Genomic DNA, 19,151 nt, shown 5'->3' with positions numbered 1-19,151 from the left:
ACCACTGGCGCACTCATTATGTAAGTGCCGTGTGGCAAGGTATGGATACCGCGTGGCGCTTACGTGACAATGGTGGCGCCTGTGTAAACAGGGCACCGCCATTGTTATGCTGTCCATATGTGCTAGGGTTAGGGACCATGCTGTTGCTGCGTGGTCCCTAACCCTAGTATTGGCCCTGGTACGCCGCTTATTGGTGGTATGTACCAGGCCTAAGACACAGGGGCAACTAAAGTGTACCCAGTTTTAATTCTGTGGACAACCACATTGTCTCATGTACTACATGGGCAGAGAGCATTGTCACTAAGATCCAAAAGCAAACAAGCACAGAACTAGTTCTGCACATCCCAGGAAGATTTGAATAGGCATTTCTCAAACGACAGCTCCCTTGTTGTTTAGGTATCTGCTTTACAAGTTGAAAGAAGTTCCCAAAGTCCTTTGCTTGTGATATGACATAAAGGCCAACCACTATACAAAAGTGTTGGTATGGGAATAACATGGAATCACCTGTACTAGTACTAGTAACTAGTGCTTCATGTGTAGACAAACAACAGGACTGGGGCCTATTCTAGTTGAAAATATAAAAGATGTTGGGCATTGGAAGAGGGGCTTCTACTCTTGTTATTGTGTGCCTTCAAGTTGGTTCTAACTTATGGTGACCCTAAGGCAAACCTATTACAGGGTTTTCTTGGCAAGATTTGTTTAGAAGGGTGTTGCCATTGCCTTCCTTTGAGGCTGAGAGAGTGTGACTTGTCCAAGGTCACCCAGTGACTGAGTAATTATTTGAAACCTGGTCTCCAAGGTCATAGTCCTAAGCTCAAACCATTTCACTACACCATCTCTTCTACTCTATCATCCCCCAAAGAAAAGCTTGCCTTTTATTTCTTCTAGTTTTACACCGCAAGTTTGCACTGGCCATAATTCAAGCAAAATGAATCAACAAAATGTGTACATCACATAGATCAGTGTTTTTACCTGTCATTCTTTTTTATTTTGTAAATTGCCTTGAGTCTCAGCTATGGGGGGAAAGCAGGATATAATTAAAGGTATAGGACTGGACAGGACAGGGTAGGGTAGGGTAGGATTGGGTAGACATCCTTGTGGGCAGTACATGGATCAATAAAAGTGCCACAGGGAGAAATCAGTGGATATTAGTAAAGGAGTGGGTACCTTTCCTACAGTTTATACATGAAAGAAGAGAAAAGATGTTGGTTGGTTTTAGGATTTGATTTGTGAGCTGATGTTTATGCTTCCAAATTAAGGGCAGAAGTGCATTGGACATTTGGGTAGTTAACCGGAAAAACACAATTACTATATTTACACCAATGTTCGGAAGTCTGTGTTCAATGTTCCTTAACATGGGTGCAAGGTGTATTTATTGTGGGCTTTGTTTTCGTGTTATATACATGTTTATGTGTGTGTATATATGTATATATATATATATATATATATATATTCATGTTATATACAGTGTTTTGGATTTTGTTTATGACAGTATCCATAAATCGATAAAAATATAATACAAATTTTATGAAAGAAAAAACAATACAAGTGCCACAGAAAAATTCAAAACGGTACCATTACTGATTAACACCCTATGGAGACAAGAGTTCATAAGAACCCTGCAGTTAAGTAGCTGGCAAGTACCTTTGCCCTCAACTTAGGAGACAGAAGCCTTTGTGTGTCTCTCAATTTTAATTGCTACTGTGTTGCCAAGAACAACAAAGAACACTAGGCAGGGAAAAAAAATTAACAGAAGGCATTTTGTTTTTAGGTTCTCCCCCCACCCCTTCCCAAAGATAGAGTGGGGTTAACAGGTGAAATCAGTGTGACTTTATGAGCAGTGACTCAGGTGCCACCACTGGGTCTTGCTTCTGTGTCAAGAGCGTACTTTTTTTTGGTGCTGTACTGTGCTTTATGGCATCAGTTATAATAATAAGATTATTGTTCAGTTGCGTGCAAAGCTCTCACTTAGAGATTCTTGTTCCTGCCTCCTCCCTAGAAACCGCAACCATGTTAGGCTGCACCTTTCCCCCCCTCCCCTTCCTTACAGGTAAACACTGGGCATCCACATGAAATCCCTGCAGGAGGAGGAAGCTCCACCTTAGCCGTCAGTGAACCACACAAGCACCGGGAGAGATAGTGCTGGCTTTGGCATTCTTGCCCACTGACTCAGCAGTCGCCAGCCAAGTTGGAAAGGAAGACGTGAGCTAGGTCATGCTGCCTGCTGCTGAGGATGGCAGTTCACCTGGTTGGCCCGCAGCTTCTTTCTCACAGCTGCTTTGCTTTCTTGGTTTGCTCTACTCACACCCTTCTTTCCCTGGGAACAATCGCTCAACCTGAAACTGAAGCAGAATGGGAGTCTATTGTGATTTCAAGCTATGATCTATTCCCAGGGCTGGATCTCTTCGCCGCTAATCATTTTTAGCACTCTTAGGAGGCCATGGGATGCTGGGAACAGACATTCTGCCCCATCCAGGGCAGGAACAGGGAAACTTGTGTCCCTCTAAATGTTGTTTGATATCCACCATGGTTACCTATTCCAGCTAGAGCTAAGAGGACATGATCTCCAATCCACTTCCAAAGTTTTAGCTCAGGCTTTTGCAAAACAGAAGGGAATGCATGGTGGGATGCAGGCTAGCCTTGAATTCATTTGAGGACATGATCTCTAGTACACTTCCAAGGTTTTAGCTCAAGGGCATGCCACATCTTAGGGAATATCACCACATACAAACCTTCCATGTCTCAACATCAGCGAAAGAGCTCCAGCTGAAAGATGGCAAGAAAGAAAATTAGCTGCTGTTCTATATCCATCTAAAGCATGTTTAGAATAAGGGGGGAAAAAGATATAACCACAAACACTATACATAGGAAGGAATCTACTGCTGGTGAAATTCAAGGTTATGTGTGCTGAGCATGTGCCAGTTAAATAGGTAGCATTTGACAGCATCCAATTTGACATCGGCATTTTGGTAACTAGTCAACACAGGCACTGCTGAAGCTTCCCAGTAGGCAGCTCCTAACCAATACCAGTCAAAAGGGACTGTATTCTCCTTAAGTGGTTTCCATGCATAAAGAAGGATGGAACACACAGGAGAATAACAAATGGGCAACATCTGGATTGCCATCTGTGTCTGAAGCAGGGTGATTACACAACCTGTGCCTCACCTGCAAGCACCTTACATTTCTATATAATGGGCTCCAATGTCTGTATAAGTGTACAGGGCTGGCAGGCTTTCTTGGATTGGGATGGAGGCTTGAGCTGAGACCTAGCCCAGGCACCTACTATGAACTGTTTGTGCTCATTCTGCAGTTCTCTTTAAATTAAAGAGAAAGAGACATACATGTTTTACTTCACCCTTTACAATCAGCATGAAGCCTATGATGCAGTATGGGACTCAACCAGTTATATACCATGAGGAGCCAGGTCTGCTTTAGTTGGCGTTGGGGCCTAGTATTTATACCAAGCCTGCTCAACACAGCAGAGCATTCTGCTCGCAACACATTCATCATCATCTTAGGTCAGTGTCCTTTAGATGTCAAGGACTGCATTTGCTTCTTGCTCATGGTCCAAACCTCACTCCCAGTCAAGGATGCATTTTATCCATGTTTTGCATAAGGAAGTGTATTGGTGTTGCCTTCTAATAGGCTTCTACATTTGTAATCAAAATGGAAGAGAAGCAAGTTGGGAAAACTAACATGTTGATCCATCTGAGTTCAGCCCACATACCTCAAATTTAAGTTCTTCCACCAGATTAATTTTTCTTGATGAAAAAAAACTACAAATGGTTCAAGAGCTTGTGGTTCAATTCTCCTAATTCTCAGACAGATATGTCCAGTGATACCCTGAAAAAACACCACGGAGTAAGTGTCATTTTTGCAACTTATCAGGAAGGACAATGACAACAGATGGGAGTATTTCAAAGAGAGTTTTTAGGATCATTCACATTATACAGTTATATCCCTATGGTTTCACTTTACCTCACATGGTTCCATTCTATTAAATCCAAGAATTGGCAGTTGAGGGAGGGGCCTTCAAAATTTACAGCGAGAGAGCTCCTTTGGAGCCTGCAACCAAACTACAACTCTGCTCCCCCAGATTCCATAGGATGCAGCCATGGCAGCTAAAGTGGAATAATAGTTCTATAGCTGTGGTGTGAATGGGCCATTTAATAATATGAATCTGCTCAAAAACATCATTCAGTGCATTCCAAGCCTGCAAAGTTCCTCTACAGAAAACCCCAAGTTTACATACACACACTCACCAATCTTCTCAATTAGTAATAATTCATACTGTTATTTGGCATTGCTGAAATAGATCTTGGTTACATGTAAAAGATAAAAGGTCAGGTCATCATCTTAAAACTTACAACTTTAGTATGTTCTTCATAACTAATTCTGTGTAAGGGTGGATGGCTGAGGAGATTAAGCAAATCAATAATAATAATAATAATTTATATTTCCCCGCCTCTCCCTGTGTATTGAGGCAGGATTACAGCCCGATAAAAACATACAAATACAATAAATAAAATCCAATACAGTACAGTATCTCAGCAATAATAATATCTATTAAAACTAATTTATCATAGTACATGAGTTTTATAACAGTAGAATTGCATAGAATCATCATTAAGGATTAATGATGGATCCTAAACAGGGTTGGATGGATAGGCCTGCCAGATGCTCCATCTTGACTGCCTTTTTAAAAGCGTCCAAGGTGGTTATAAGATGGATCTCTTCCGGCAGGCCATTCCACAATTTAGGAAGAGCGGCAGTAAAAGTTATTTGGGAAGTGATAGTCAATCTAGTCATTTGTGTTTCCAATAGATTCTTCCCAGATGTTCTGAGAGTGCGGGTCGGATTATGTAGGGATAGGCGCTCTCTCAAGTAACTCGGGCCTAAGCCATATAGGGCTTTAAAGGTAATAACCAACACCTTGTACTGTGCCCGGAAGCTGATTGGCAGCCAGTGAAGTGATTATAATACATGTGTTATGTGGTCAGACCTGGAAATGCCACTGACCAATTTGGTTGCTGTATTTTGGACCAATTGAAACTTCCGAACTTGGCACAAGGGTAGCCCCATGTAGAGCACATTACAGAATTCAAGGCGAGAGGTTTCCAGTGCATGTACCACTGCTTCAAGGTTCCTTTGATCCAGGTAAGGTTGCATCTGGCATATCAACCAAAGTTGATAGCAAGCACTCTTGGGCTGTCAACAAGCAGATGGGATCCTATTGACTTCTTGTGTCACCTGATCTCTACTGAACTGAAATCTGGAATACCTGTCCCATTTTGCCCTTGGAAAGCTAGCCAAACTCCCAGTCTGAAGCCTCAGCATCTTAAGCAGGGAATGAACGAGAAAGAAAGTTCAAGCTCACCAAGGCATCTGTAGAAAAGCCGTGCATCTAATCCAGTCCAGATCCTCCATGAGTCTGTAGTCAGTCCAGGAAAGCAGTCCAAAGGATATTCCAAAAGAATACTCTGAGTCCAGGCAGAGTTCTAGGCAACAGGCACTCAATCAAGTAGCAGAGCACCAGCTTGGCTTCCTCCCAAGGAAGATGGATGGATGTCAGCCATATTGGACCAAGAGAGGTGCTGGAATATTTATAATGCATCTGGGTCTTGCACATGTTCCCTATTAGCAACCTTCTTCTCACTTAAACACTGAGAATGTCAGCATCTTGCTCTTTCCTCGTGTCTCTCTGTGGGGATAGGCACTGTTAAGGCTGTCTCTTCATCTGAGCGTTGTGGCTGTCATGAACTTTGTCTTGTGTCTGTTGAGATCTTAGCCCCTGTGCTGGCTTCAGGCTCTCCTCCTGGGGCTACCGGAATTGCTGCAGCCCTGGCACATCCCCAGGGCTCTCAGCCTCTCCATCACAGCCATCAGACTCAGAGGACATGTCAGGATTGTGAAGGCTTGGCATGACACCACCACCCCATACTCATCTACAATAGTAGCATGTTGCAAAACAACTGAGACCAAGGCAGTTAATTCCTTCAACAGCTTTTTCTGTTTCAGGCTTCCATAACTTTAGCATGCCTTAAAACTGCAACTGCACACAGAAAAAACGATCATAGAAAGGCCAAAATCCAGGTAACCTACTGGCATATATCTTTTCCAATGTATTTACTTTGGTCAACCAGGGCTAAAGGTGGAGAAAGTAGGTGAGGACAGCTTCTTCTTTCATAGCAGTGCAACAGCAGGTGGGGGGGGGGGAAGGTACTCCAGGGCAAAGATTTGGCTTCCCAGCCAGTGGTTGGCTACAGGGCCTTGCCTGGGCAAAATTCAACTGCATTTGCACACACAAACAGAGAGCACTCATTTCCCCTAGCATAAGGTTTTTCCTTCTTCCCCTAGTGCTCAAGATACCTAGATTGTACTTATACTACCCCTGCAGATGATCAATGGGCAGACAGACACAGCTGCATCTGGGAGACCCTTCAAAATTGCTTTGTATACCAAAGGTGCTTTGGGAAAAGGTATTGGATTCCTCCTTCTACAGCATATGCTTGCATCAATGAAGGTTATGCAAGCATATGTCATTAAGAAGATTCTAGTTTAAGTTACACAGTAGTAAAGGTATGACTTGAGGGTACCAAACCTCCAGGAGGGAATAGTCATCCCACTGGAGGCAGGCTGAAAATTCACTTTTGTAATTCTTTTAAAGCCCTAACAACTATTAATTGGGTGTTGTTGTTTTTAATCACTAAACAATATGTACAGTTAGATTCAATTTGGTTGCAATGACCTAATGGACATACTCGGTTAATATTTTTACGCTAAAGCAAGCAATTAGTTACCACCACATGCAGCATCCATTGGATCAATGATGTGATGAAACTGCTCACCTACATTTGAGCCTTGAATAGTAGTGCTTACAAATAGGATCCTCTAGAGTATGGCAGAGCAGAAAGGCTTTGTTTAAAAGTATAAGACAATGAAAAGGGAAAGGAAAGGGTTCAATGACTCCATTTTTTTCTTTAAATCTCTTATTTTATTTTGCCACATGAAAGTTAAAAAGTATTATCAGTTGGTTACAAATTTCATTCTGTACTGGCCTACATACACAGAAATTCCCAAATAGAAGAAATAATCCCATTGTATTCACTTTACTTAGTTCATGAGCACATATCGGTTAATGTAACTACACAGGTTTGCATGGGCATGTACACACATACCTCTGATGTTCCATATCTCATAGAACAATATAAAGTATGTTAGGAATTGTGTGTAAGGCCAAAGTACTCCCTGCATTGTAAGCTGGGAGGAAAAACCAGGGTGGCCCAGAGGTGTAACCATAGGCACTAATTATCTGTCAGCCTCTTCTGAAGTAGAAACTTACAAGAAGACAGGTTCCAGTATCATAAGCACAAATTTTGGTTTTTAGTCTGTAAGCACCTATGCTGCAGATGGAAACCAAAAAGCCCTGAGTTGCCAGAAGAGAGGTGAGAGACCTGTGCACCTCCAGATGTTGCTTGACTACAACTCCCCAAATCCTGTCCATTGACCATGGAGATGATGGGAGATGGAGTCCAGCAGTATCAAAAGAGTCCCAAATTCCCCAGTCCTCTGTGAGATATGTGCGACTGACTCATAGTCTTACTGGACCTGTCAAAATGTTAATTTCTTCAGCTCTCTCTCCATGGCAGAGTGCCACCAGGCAAGACATTTTACTCATGGCCCTTGAATTATACAAGCTGGTCCATTTAATATGAGTAGAAAATTAACTACTCAGATTAATAAAAATTGATAATTTAATCCCCTCCTTCACTTAAGGACAAAGCAATTGCCTGCAAAATGTTAATGCTAGTCTACTCACAATTTAAACAAAGTGATAACAGCAATAATAATAGTAATTTTGCTTTGCTTATAAAATGCAAATGATTGGGAAAAAAGATTAAATGCCATAGTACCATAAAATGTCATACTGTCATAGGCTACTTGTGCTGACAGTAAAGGATAACCCCTAAATTGCTTTAAGTCTCAGATCTGTCTACAAGGAATCAGTACTGAAGTCTATTAGTGAGAATTGGTGAAAATAGCATATTATCAAATGAATTGCGTCAAGAGGTAAATTAGCATTCACAAAGCCATCTTCCTGATTTTCCAATAATGTAATTCACACCTTAAACCTAAAATGAGAGTATGATCTTTCAAAGCCAGAATAGACATATTGAGAAATGAGTGGACCTCAGAAACAGTATTTTAGAAATCTGGATGCTTGAGCACTTTTCCCACTTAATATCTGCCACAAACACCATCAACTCTGAAAAAGAATAGTCTCTAATTCCTTCAGTAAATCCCTGTCATAATATGCCCACAAACCCAAACATATCCCATTTTATAAACACAGTTCCTAAAATTCAATTTATTTAAATAATTTTAAAAGAACAATACTACCCATTTAACACCTTATGAAGCTGACCATTTCCATAGCCCTGAGGGAAGTGTGGCAGACACCCATCTCCTGGACCATAACCCAGATGCCTAGAAGCCTCCAAGTCTTTAAGCTCTTTGGGGACTGTCCCACTGGGTTATGACACACAACAAGATTTGTAAACACACAGCAAAGACAACCACCATAGAGTAGACCTGACCTTTATGGATACAAAAAACAAGCATCAAAAGAGGGGGAGGAATAAAACATGTCTTGCAGCTTCACTGATATGTTTCATACCAGGATCCCTGATGGAGAAGATACCATTGGGTGGCAAAAATAAAATTCACAGGAAGCAGCTCCCTGTGTTTTCTAAAACCATCCACATGAAGTTATGGCAAATTTCCAGAGTCCATATAATTAAAGACAAATCAACATCATCCCAGATCATTGCGATTATATAAAATATACTATTCCAGTTCTAGCCTCTGCTGTGCATTTTGTTCAGATTGACTCCCTGAAGGTTAATAACATTGAGAAAGCTGCATCTCCTGTTAGCCAAGTCCAACATCCAGGGACATCATAATCACAAATCCAAAGATGGCGGTCCAAGAAGCCAGCTTTCCATTGCCACTGCAAGAAAAAGAGACAGTGAAAGACACAAGGAGATGGGGGGAGGGGAGGGAATAAAGTCAGTCTTTTGTAAGGTTGACTAATATGACAATTTTATTTCTTCATACATGGGATTAAGAAAGAGCATTCTAAAAATCACCCTGTCTTAATCTTGCTTCTAAAATCTTCATGGTTCCTTGGTAAAAAGAAATGAAGCATCCCTGTAACCTGTACTAGTTAGAAGAAACAAAACAGAGGCAGATCTGTTGTTAGTTGGACTGCATTTAGCGAACGGCAGTTGTCACTCCAACTGCAGATGGAGGCATGACACCATCTCTTTCCCACAATGGTGGACTTGCCACAATAGCATATTTACATCATGGCTCCACTGTGTGAAACTGGTGGTAAAGTAACTCCTCCCTCACAATTTACCCTTCTCCACTCCTAGTTCCCAGTTCCCAGTCCCCTGGTTCTTTTCACTCAGTTTTTCTCACTTCTAAGCAACCCAATATGCATTACTAACTAAAATGTTGTATTCTAACCCAGAACCTCAGGTTCAAGGCTTACCCATGGAGCTCACTGAGTGCACTTGTTACAGTCATTTGCTCTGAGATTTCTTTATTTCACCAGGTTGTTTTCAGGATAGAGCAGTTTCAAAACACACTATCTACAATTGTAGTGACATTATGCATCACCCAGTGCTTCTTTGAGGAAATTTGGGATAAAAGTGCATTTAAAAATAGTCTCAGAAGCTAAGCAGGTGGTGAAAGTAGCACTGTTGGTGTAGACCATCTCAGGATGTAAGACTGCAAGGAGATCAGCCATAGAAAAAGGGGAGAGCAACCCTCAGCAGTACAGCCCTTTTGTTTTAAAATCATGTTTACATTAAATTTTCCTCATTTCTTCATGACATGAAGACATATCAGCAGTTGATTCTACTGTGTCAACTCCAAAACTTCACTCTATTGTTCTTAAAGAAAATGATCCCCTACAGCCTACTTTATAAAGGTAGGCTCAGATTTGAAGACACCAGCTTGTTATCTTTTTAATTAAGTTTTGCCCTTAGATAACTCCAAATTTTCTCCTCAAACATGGATCAAGGAAAAATAATAAAAAGGGCACTTAATCTCTTTCCCTTACCTATGAGATTCCTTTACTCTCAGATCAATTAATTCTTTAATGCCTTAATTTCTGCCTGGGGGATCTGGATGCTGAACATAGTGCAGGAAACAACAGGCAAGTTGATGTAAAGAAGTTCCTCACCTGATCTGTGCTTCTGGGATGATATCATCCATCACCACATACACCATTGCCCCAGCAGCAAATGCCAAGGCATAAGGAAGAAGGGGCTCTGCCACCACCATGGCAAAGGCACCAAAAAGGCCAGCTAATGGCTCTACCATGCCACTTAATTGCCCATACCTGTAAAACAACCAAAACAAAATGTCACCATTGGAAATGCTGCTGGCAGCTATACTGGATTTGGTTATTGTTGTTGTGCGTCTTCAAGTCATTTCCAACTTATTTAGGCAAACCTATCATGGGGTTTTCTTAGCCAGTTTCTTCAGAGGGGGGGGGTTACTCTTTCTTTATAAACACTGATGTGGTTTTGCCCTTTTCCTCTCAAGCCTCCACATTATGAACAGCACTATATCAACACAAAACAGCTTTTTCCCCTCCTCTGTACCAACTCCCCCAATGGGGCTGGGACAATAGGGGTGTTTGTCAGCCTTTTGAAAACAAACAGAAGCTCTTAAGAGTCATTCATAAGCAAACACTGCCAAAGACAATTTTCCTCCTCTAATCTCAAAGGTGACAAATGGCTACATACAAAAGAGGAGAACATCTGGCCATGGCAAGCTGGCAATCTTCTCCCTTCTTAGCTCTCTCTCTTTCTTTCTCTCCTTCCTCACCAGACAATGATGATGATCTTTTTGTTTGGCCCCTTCACTTTTACAAGAATCCTCCAAAAAGCAAAAAGTTTTTTTTCTCATTAAAGGGCTTTGACTAACACAGTGATTCCCAAATGCTGGTCATCCAAATGTTTTGGACCTCACTTCCCAGGATTCCTGACAGTTGGTCAAACTGGATGAGGCTTCTGGGAGTTGAAGTCTAAACCATATGGAGGATCAAAATTTGGGACTAACACATTGGGCACCTACCCCCTAACATGGCTCCTTTTCTGCAGGCTAGAATGAGCCTGCATAGTTCATGAGGATTCACTACTGTTGAATCACTTCTTTTCTGCAAAGCAGAATGAACATTCATGGTTTGTGAAAGTTCAGCATTGGTGGATGTGTAGGATGGAGTCATGGCAGTTAAGGTGGTATCAAACTGCATTATTTCTACAGTGTAAATGCACCCTTAATCTTTCTCTTTCTCTCCTGCCCCCCCCCCCCACACACACATTCTACATACAGAAGCAGACCTGCAGTTGAATGTTACTTAAACAACTGGTGAAAGAACAGGCACATGTGGGACTGGAATTTGCATGCTGTGGAAGATTAATAGATATTACTCTACATTTACTGCTGTGTTATAGACCCAGGTAGTGTTTCCCTCTCCTCCTAGCCATCCATACGCTGCTAGGTCCAATCCATACTGAGCCACTCTCAACTTTTGAAAAAAAATGGGGAGGGGGAATGGGAGGACTATGATTCCCATAATCATGCATAATATTGGCAGCTGTGATCCAACAGAGTAACATTCCAAAATCCTGATCTAATTTACAAATCAAGAAAATCAAAAGACCCTAAGAGTCCTGGACAATTGTTTCTCACATTTCCACTTCAAAGAATTGCTAAGGTCACACTGGCTGCCCATCTACTCAGTGGGTTACAATGGGTACGCAACTGCCTTCTTACAAAAGCTCAACTGGCTACCAGTATGGTTCTGAGCACAATTCAAAGTGCTGCTTTAAATGCCAATACTAATTCAATTGTCACATTAATTAATTTGTCCAGGCTTATCTGAATGAACATATTCTTACATATGATCTTGTCAAGACTCTGAGATTTCTAGGGGAGTCCATTATCTCAGGATGTCCAGTCCACCTTCATAGACATATCTGGCTGGGATGCAGGAGAGGGCCTTCTGCATGGCTGCACTGGAACCCCCTTCGTACGGAGGCTAAACTGCACCATTCCTTGTCTCCTTGTCTTTCCATTAACAGGGATGCACACATACATACACTACATAATATGTGTGTGTGTGTGTGCATGCACATGCATCATCACCATCATCATCATTTTTGAGAACCAATAGTTCCTAAGAAGGGTTTTTTAATAATACATTGTACTGTGTTTAATCTCTCAAAAAATTAATAGATGCTTTCAATTGTTTTTAATATTAGAAAATTTAAGAGAGCCACCATGGTATAGTGAACTGAGTGACTAGGATGCTGGGAGACCAGGGTTCAAATCCCTGCTCAGCCATGGGAACCCACAAGGTGAGCTTGGATAAGTCACACTTTTTCAGCCTCAGAAGCAGGCAATGAAGAACTCTCTCTGAACAAATCTTCCCAAGAAAACCCCAGGGTCACTATAAGTTAGAAACAACTTGAAGACACCCACACCCACCCACCCACCCACAGACAATTATTACATTTTAACAATGATTGTTTGCACGTTTTTATACATGTTGCATTTGTTTTCATTTAATAATAATAATAATAATAATAATTTATTTACTTCCCACCTCTCTGTGCAACACAACCAGGGCAGCTTACATATTAAAACAATACAATCTCATCCCAGAATCCCCCCATAAAATACAATTAAACAGTACATAGTTAAAAACATACCTTAAAATATTTTTAAAAATAAACATAATAAACAAAATAACATAATAAACATAATAAGCTGCCTTGAATCCCAGTTCTGGAGGGAAAAGACAGGATATAAATAAATAAATAAATAAATAAATAATTAAAGATGAGTGTTACAATTAAGACATCCTCACAAAGACAGCATGGTTGTTCATTAATGCCAATCACCCCACAACCATTCCTACCAAGAGCCTGTCCATATCAGGTAGCATGAAAAGCACTGCCACAGAGTTTATTGAGAGGAAGGAAATGGCAATCAACCTCTGACTGTTCCTTGCCTAACACAACCTTACCAAATTCATGGGCTTGTCATAAGTGGACAAAGAACCTGAAGGTACATTACTTTTTAAATTGAAGCTGCTTATCCTACACTGGAAAAATCCACACTGGAAAACAGCAGCCACTCTATCTCAGATCAGAAGAACCAGCTATTGTTTAGGTGGATTTTGTCTGGTTAGAAGAGATCACATTTAAGGCAGACATTCCCAACATCCTCTTTCCTGATTTCCCTCAGCCGTTATAACACTCAGTACTTTTGTGCGTAGGCAGGAATGTAACCTGGCAGCTCCTGAGTTCCCAGCCTTGGCTTTTTCATCTCTAGCGAAAGGGGAAAGTGGTTTTGAAACCTAGCCCATAATGGGAGGAAAGGAAATCATTCCTCTACCCAACATACGTGAGCTGTCCCATAAGCACAATAAAACAGAGCTAGTACTAGCTACTGTGATGGCTCTATCTGTTTACCATTCCACTGGCCCACTGGTTTCTGGGAAGAAGACACATAATTTAAAACCAATATTTTCTGGGGAAAATTGGTAAGTTTTCAGAGTACAAAGGAGATTATCTCTCACCTCCAAACAAAAATCATAAATGTGACTTAGCTTCTATACACCATAGACATCAACTAGCATCTTGGTAGACATAAATTGCAGCTCCCAGATGGCTTTCAGAGCCTTAGATCATATTTACCCATAGTCATCTTCAACCTTAATCCAACCATATGATGCAGTTTCTCCACAGCCTGATTGAGGTACTGTCATTTGTTTTTTTATTGGCAATATAATCAATGGTGATTTGGAAAAAAGCATACACCTTATCCAATGGGAAGCCTTAAAGCAGGCCGCTTAGGACAAGATGAGACAAGGTGACCATGAAAAAAAAATGAAACCCCAAATTGTGTGAGGATGTCAAACTTAAGAAAACCTATATACTTTCACGTGAGTTTCCTCTATCCATGAAGGAAGGTAGAAATGTAGCTTCTAATTTCTCAGAGAGAAGATTGGGCCTCACTTCTCCTCAACAGAAAACTATGTGAAGCACATGGGAGAGGAGTTCTGGGTGGCCAAGTCCTCCTAACCAAGTAAGAGTAGAAGCCATTTTGAATGTTTCTTTCATTCCTGCATACCACATTCTCTCTCAGATTGCTGCCTACCCTCTGCAAGCCAAGAAGGGATGAACCCTGACCCCACAGAAATGGTTCTTTCATTTCACTAGGAAAGATGAGAAGGGAAGAAACCCTGAGTACATCTACACTACAGTTACATCAGCATGATGCCACTTCAGTTACCATGCTCCCATCCTATGGAGCCCAAAGATTTGTAGTTTTGTGTGCTGGCTAGAAATCACAATTGTACTTCTGGGGAGCAGAGCAGAGAGCCATCTAATAGAGAATTCCAAGTATATTTATGGGGTTTATATCCCACCTTTCTCCCAAATTAGAATTCTAGGCAGCTTGGAAATATCTCACCAATCTTAGAATTTTGTAGACTGGAGCCATGACAGTTGGGATCACACTGCTATTCTTGTGCAGTGTAGACACATGCTCTCATATTTCTTCACTTCCCAGAACTTTTCTGTGAAGTGAAGGGCTTGGGATCAACAGATCTCAAGCATGAGAAAGTAATGGGCCAGCCCTACTAAGGAAATGGCAATAGCTAAGCACAAGGTGGGGTTTGAATGAGAGCTGGTTTAGACAGGAAGATATTTAGCAACAATAGTTACAATGGTCCACATTGTAAAAGTTTTGAGCATTGCAGATATAAATCATCATAGATACTTCTTGCATTGGTTCCATTGTTACATCAGGACACACAAAGACAACCTTAGACCATACTTACCAGAATGCTCGCCATGTTGAAAACCCAGCCCCACGTAAGGGGAGACTGACAGCTAGCCCTTCTGGAAAATTCTGAATCCCAATCCCAATTGCTAAATTCCTGTGGGAATAAAACACAATCGATCATATATATTGTACAATAGCTCCAATCTTTGTCTATGGGTGTGGGAAAGAAGAGACATAAAGCTGAGTTAGTCTTCTTGTTAGGGAGAAATTCCTTCTTCTTAAATAGGCATCTTTAAAGTCAGTGTTTTTAGCCCCTTGGGGCTTAATGTAATCATGCGAACACTTGGCATCCAACTTGTGATTTTCATCTTCAAAGTGTTTTACATAAATTACTCAACCTAACAATGTCCCTAGGAGGCAAAGAGGAACAGAGGTGGGTGGAGAAGAAACTTGTCAAAAGGAGGCAGAGATAGTAAGTTTTAAATAGATATCTATGCTGAATTCCAAAGAGTTGAAACACAAAACAGAAGAAGCAATCTTTCAAAAAAAGAAAAAAGAAAAAAAGACAGACAGACAGACAGAAAGAAAGAAGTGTGGTGGAGGAAATGGGTTTGTGAGTGCAAGTACTAAACCTCTGTGGTCTGCTTTTTACATTAAGAAGCTGACACAGGTAACTTCTGCAAGTCCTGGATTGAAATGGGAGTTACAGGTATAGGAGACCAAAATGTTTTGCATGAATCAAAGCATATGGAGTTTTGAACAGGACTGCATATTGGCACTGTCAGTGAGATGTATCAGTCTGAGAGACTTAAGTCTCCCTCCTCACAGAAATTCATATACCAGGGAAAATGCTAAGCTTGACTCTCTCACCACATCTGCAAATTTGTCACAGAGGAAAAAGATGCTGAAATGAATGGTGAGATTTTCAGTTAACACACTCTTCCCATCATGACATGATGCTGTTTTACACGTGAATGGAAAACTGTATTGTGTGCCACAATGAACTCTTCACCAGACAGCTTATGTGTTCAAAGGCATCGAAACACAGATGTATACCAGGTTCTGAATGGGACAGCAAAGCTTCTGAATAGAGATGGAAAGAGTATTTCCCATTATTTATTTCCTTGTTGAAAAATAGTTTGCTGACACTGAGGAAATTTGGTCAGGAAGAATGACACAAAACACAGAATAAAGGGCCCATTCACATTACAAAAAAAATCGGTTCTGAAACCGATTCAATCACGTGAAGTTCCTACTCATCCCGAATCTCACACAAGCGAATCCGAGGCTTGCACACCCGTTCCGTGTTAAATGGCCCCTAGCGCGGTGTTTTTGAAATCGGCGCAAATACCGTTTCTTTTGGAAAACCCTGGGTCCTGGGAATGAGAACTTGGCCTCGATCACGATCGAGGCAAATTGAGGGAGGGATTTAGGTCAGAGGGTGGGCAAAGGGCAAGGCATTTCCTCCCCTCATCGGAGGGGAGAGGGAGGAGGAAAGAGCCCTGGGAAGAAGAGAGCAAGGGAAGGCATTCTTTAGGAGCCTCTTTTCCCTGCATCCCCTGCCCAAAGCCCTCTGTCGCTGGGCATTCCTTCCCTTGCAGGAGGAAAAAATTCAGGTCACGAACGGAGCTCATGTCAGGTAACCCCCCCCCCCTTTTCAAATTCAAACAATTTTTTTGGAGCAAATATGCGCATTGAATACATTATGTTTGTACTCCAGAGGCAGATGGAGTTGGGCTTGCACTTTATATCCTTGGATCTCCTTGCCTTCTGCAGAGGGGGAAGCTACAAATGTTGCAAACAATCAATGTTACATTTTTAACAATTTTTTTGGAGCAAATATGCGCATGGTTTGTCTTCTTGAGCAGATACAGCAAGGGAAGCAAAGGGAAAGCTAATGTTGCTTTTAAAAGCATAAAAAAATGCATGGCAATCCCATCCTTTGCCTGGGACAGGGGCAGATCTGACCCCAAAGCCCACAGGTTTATAAAAAGAGAGAGAGAGAGAGAGAGAGGCATCTCTCTCCCTGCTTCAGCCGCTGAAACCCCTGTGCCTGGCTCTTTAAAAAGGGAGGACACTTTCCCCGATGCCCTGCAAACGTCACCATGACGATAGCTTGATTGGCAGCAGCCACCTCGCCAGCAGACACAGAATGCATTCGATTTCTAATTTGCAGGTCAAAATGCATTCGATTTCAAATTTGTAGTGGGCACTTGCTAACGGAGCGATTCGGGGGAGGGGCATCCGGATCAGCCCAGTTCCTTCCAGGTCTTTCAGACCAGTATGAATGGGGCCTTAGTTTCTCACCCCACCAACTTCTCAGTGAAGTGGTTCTTTACTCCCTCCTAAGCCAACTGAAAATCAATGAATGTTCTTTGCCCAAATTAAGAGTAGAATCCAGATGGGATCTTTCATTCCTAAAAAAGGCTCCTATCATCTGAAATTTGCACTACTTCCTCAACCAGATGTGGAACAAAGGCCTTTGTCTTAAAGGGAAAAGAGAAAGGAAGAGTCATCTTGTTTGCAGCAAGTGTTAATGGTGGAAATAGCTAGGAGGTGCCTCCAACCCAATGCCCGCCCTTGCAATCTTGAATGAGCTGTTAAAAGCCACCATCAGATAACAGAGGAATAAATCTTTGTAGCTAATCTCTTCTGTTTGTCTTTGCTTTGCAAAAGACACTTCATTGTTGGTTTTTGTCACCTTGTTAAGCATATGGTCTTGCAGGTTTATGGTGCCCTGGGAGAGGAAGAATACACTTTTCAATCCAAAAAAGACACATATTGTTCAGCCTGATTGCCCAAGTTAACAACAATCCTGTTCACATTTGTCAAGTTGTAAGTTGGGAACATAGGATGCTGATTTATACCAAATTAGACTATTTGAGAGCCAATGTTGTGTAGTGATTTGAGTGTTGAGGTATGACTTTGGAGACCAGGGTCCCAATCCTAGCTCAGTCATGGAAACCCACTGGATGACCTTGTGCAAGTCCCACTCTCTCAGCCTCAGAGGGAGGCAAAGGCAACCTTCCTCTGAATGAATCTTGCCAAGAAAACCCTGTGATGGGTCTGCCATATGGTTGCCATGAATCGGAAGGCACACAACACCAACAAGCTCAGTATTCCCTATATTGACTGGCAGAAGCTGCTTAGTGTTTGAGGCAGGACTCTTCTAGTCTTACTTGGAGATACTTGAGAGCCAGTGCAAGGCTTGGAAGAACCCAGATTTAAAACCCTGCTTTACTATGAAATTCACAGGTTGACCTTAGGCTAGTCAAATATTTTCTCTCAACTTAGCCATGGAATTAACTGGGTGGACTTTGAGCAGAGCATACACACACTACAGAATTATAGTGATCTGTTTCCACTTTAACTGCTATGGCTCCATCCTATGGAATCGTGAGACTTGTCGTTTGTTACTCAGCATTCTCTACTGAAGTTTAAGGAACGGCAGCAGAGATCTATAGCAATACTTGCCCAAGCTACAAAATCCAGGATCATATAAGATGAGGCCGTGGCATCGAATGGCTATAAATATTCTCTAGGACAAATGAGCAGCTGCTTAACATTGTTAATATGCTGCCTACTGTGGAGAAACCGATGAGCATGGGCAAAACTAAAAAAAAAGAAATTCAGCTGGTTATAAGAGCCAGCACAATCCTTGCTTAGGGAGTGTCAAACCACCAAGGTTTAATTGTCCTTAAAACAGACACAAAGGTCATAGAAGTGCTGTGTTGCATTTAAACAATAAGGGCATTTTATTCGTGGTGGCAGGAAGAGGGGAATGTGGTTATGTAGGTACAATATTGAGTTTTAGAGTGAGAAATCCAGATTGCAGTCTCAACCACAGAACTCCCTGGGTGGGCTCAAGCAAGTCAGGATGATCTCTCAAGTGTAATCTACCTTGCAGGCTTATTGGGAGCATAAATGAACAATGGATTTCAATGTATTAAAAAAACAACAAATCAACAACACTCTGAAGTATACCTGCTTTGCATCCCCCTTATCCATTCAGTACTGCCATGTACTTTTGTCACTGCTTCTACAATTTTAGTCTTGGCTATCATGTTTCTGTACAATACAGTGCATGGTATCAATATCCTATATCATTTTCTATAGACATGTTGATTGAATTTTAGAGAGAAAATAGCTCATCAAACAAACAAAAATTCAATGGACAGAGCAGCACAGAAAAATCAATATAAAATCAGTCAAACACTTCCAAGTATCTAAAAATCTTGAGGCCACGGCAGCATATCAATCAAGAATGTAAGGGATGC

General features: G+C 41.5%; 1 protein-coding gene across 1 annotated transcript in view; it reads right to left on the bottom strand.

The window, feature by feature from the left end:
• Positions 1 to 6,993: 6,993 nt before the first annotated feature.
• The window catches only part of LOC149322354 (zinc transporter ZIP11-like), a 410,913-nt gene continuing 398,755 nt past the window's right edge, over positions 6,994 to 19,151 (bottom strand). Inside the window, exons 8-10 of the mRNA XM_089540325.1 lie at positions 14,930 to 15,028; positions 10,253 to 10,411; positions 6,994 to 9,010 (exon numbers count right to left, since the gene is read on the bottom strand). Coding sequence (XP_089396451.1) covers positions 8,932 to 9,010; positions 10,253 to 10,411; positions 14,930 to 15,028 — 337 coding nt within the window. The 3' untranslated portion in view covers positions 6,994 to 8,931. The remainder of the gene's footprint in view (positions 9,011 to 10,252; positions 10,412 to 14,929; positions 15,029 to 19,151) is intronic.

The sequence above is a fragment of the Sceloporus occidentalis genome, unplaced genomic scaffold, assembly GCF_023333645.1.
Source record: "Sceloporus occidentalis isolate IW3139 unplaced genomic scaffold, rSceOcc1.0.p SCAF_1, whole genome shotgun sequence".
Classification (NCBI taxonomy): domain Eukaryota; kingdom Metazoa; phylum Chordata; class Lepidosauria; order Squamata; family Phrynosomatidae; genus Sceloporus; species Sceloporus occidentalis.
The sequence above is the reverse complement of the archived record's forward strand: the minus strand, read 5'-3'. Positions and strand labels throughout refer to the sequence as shown.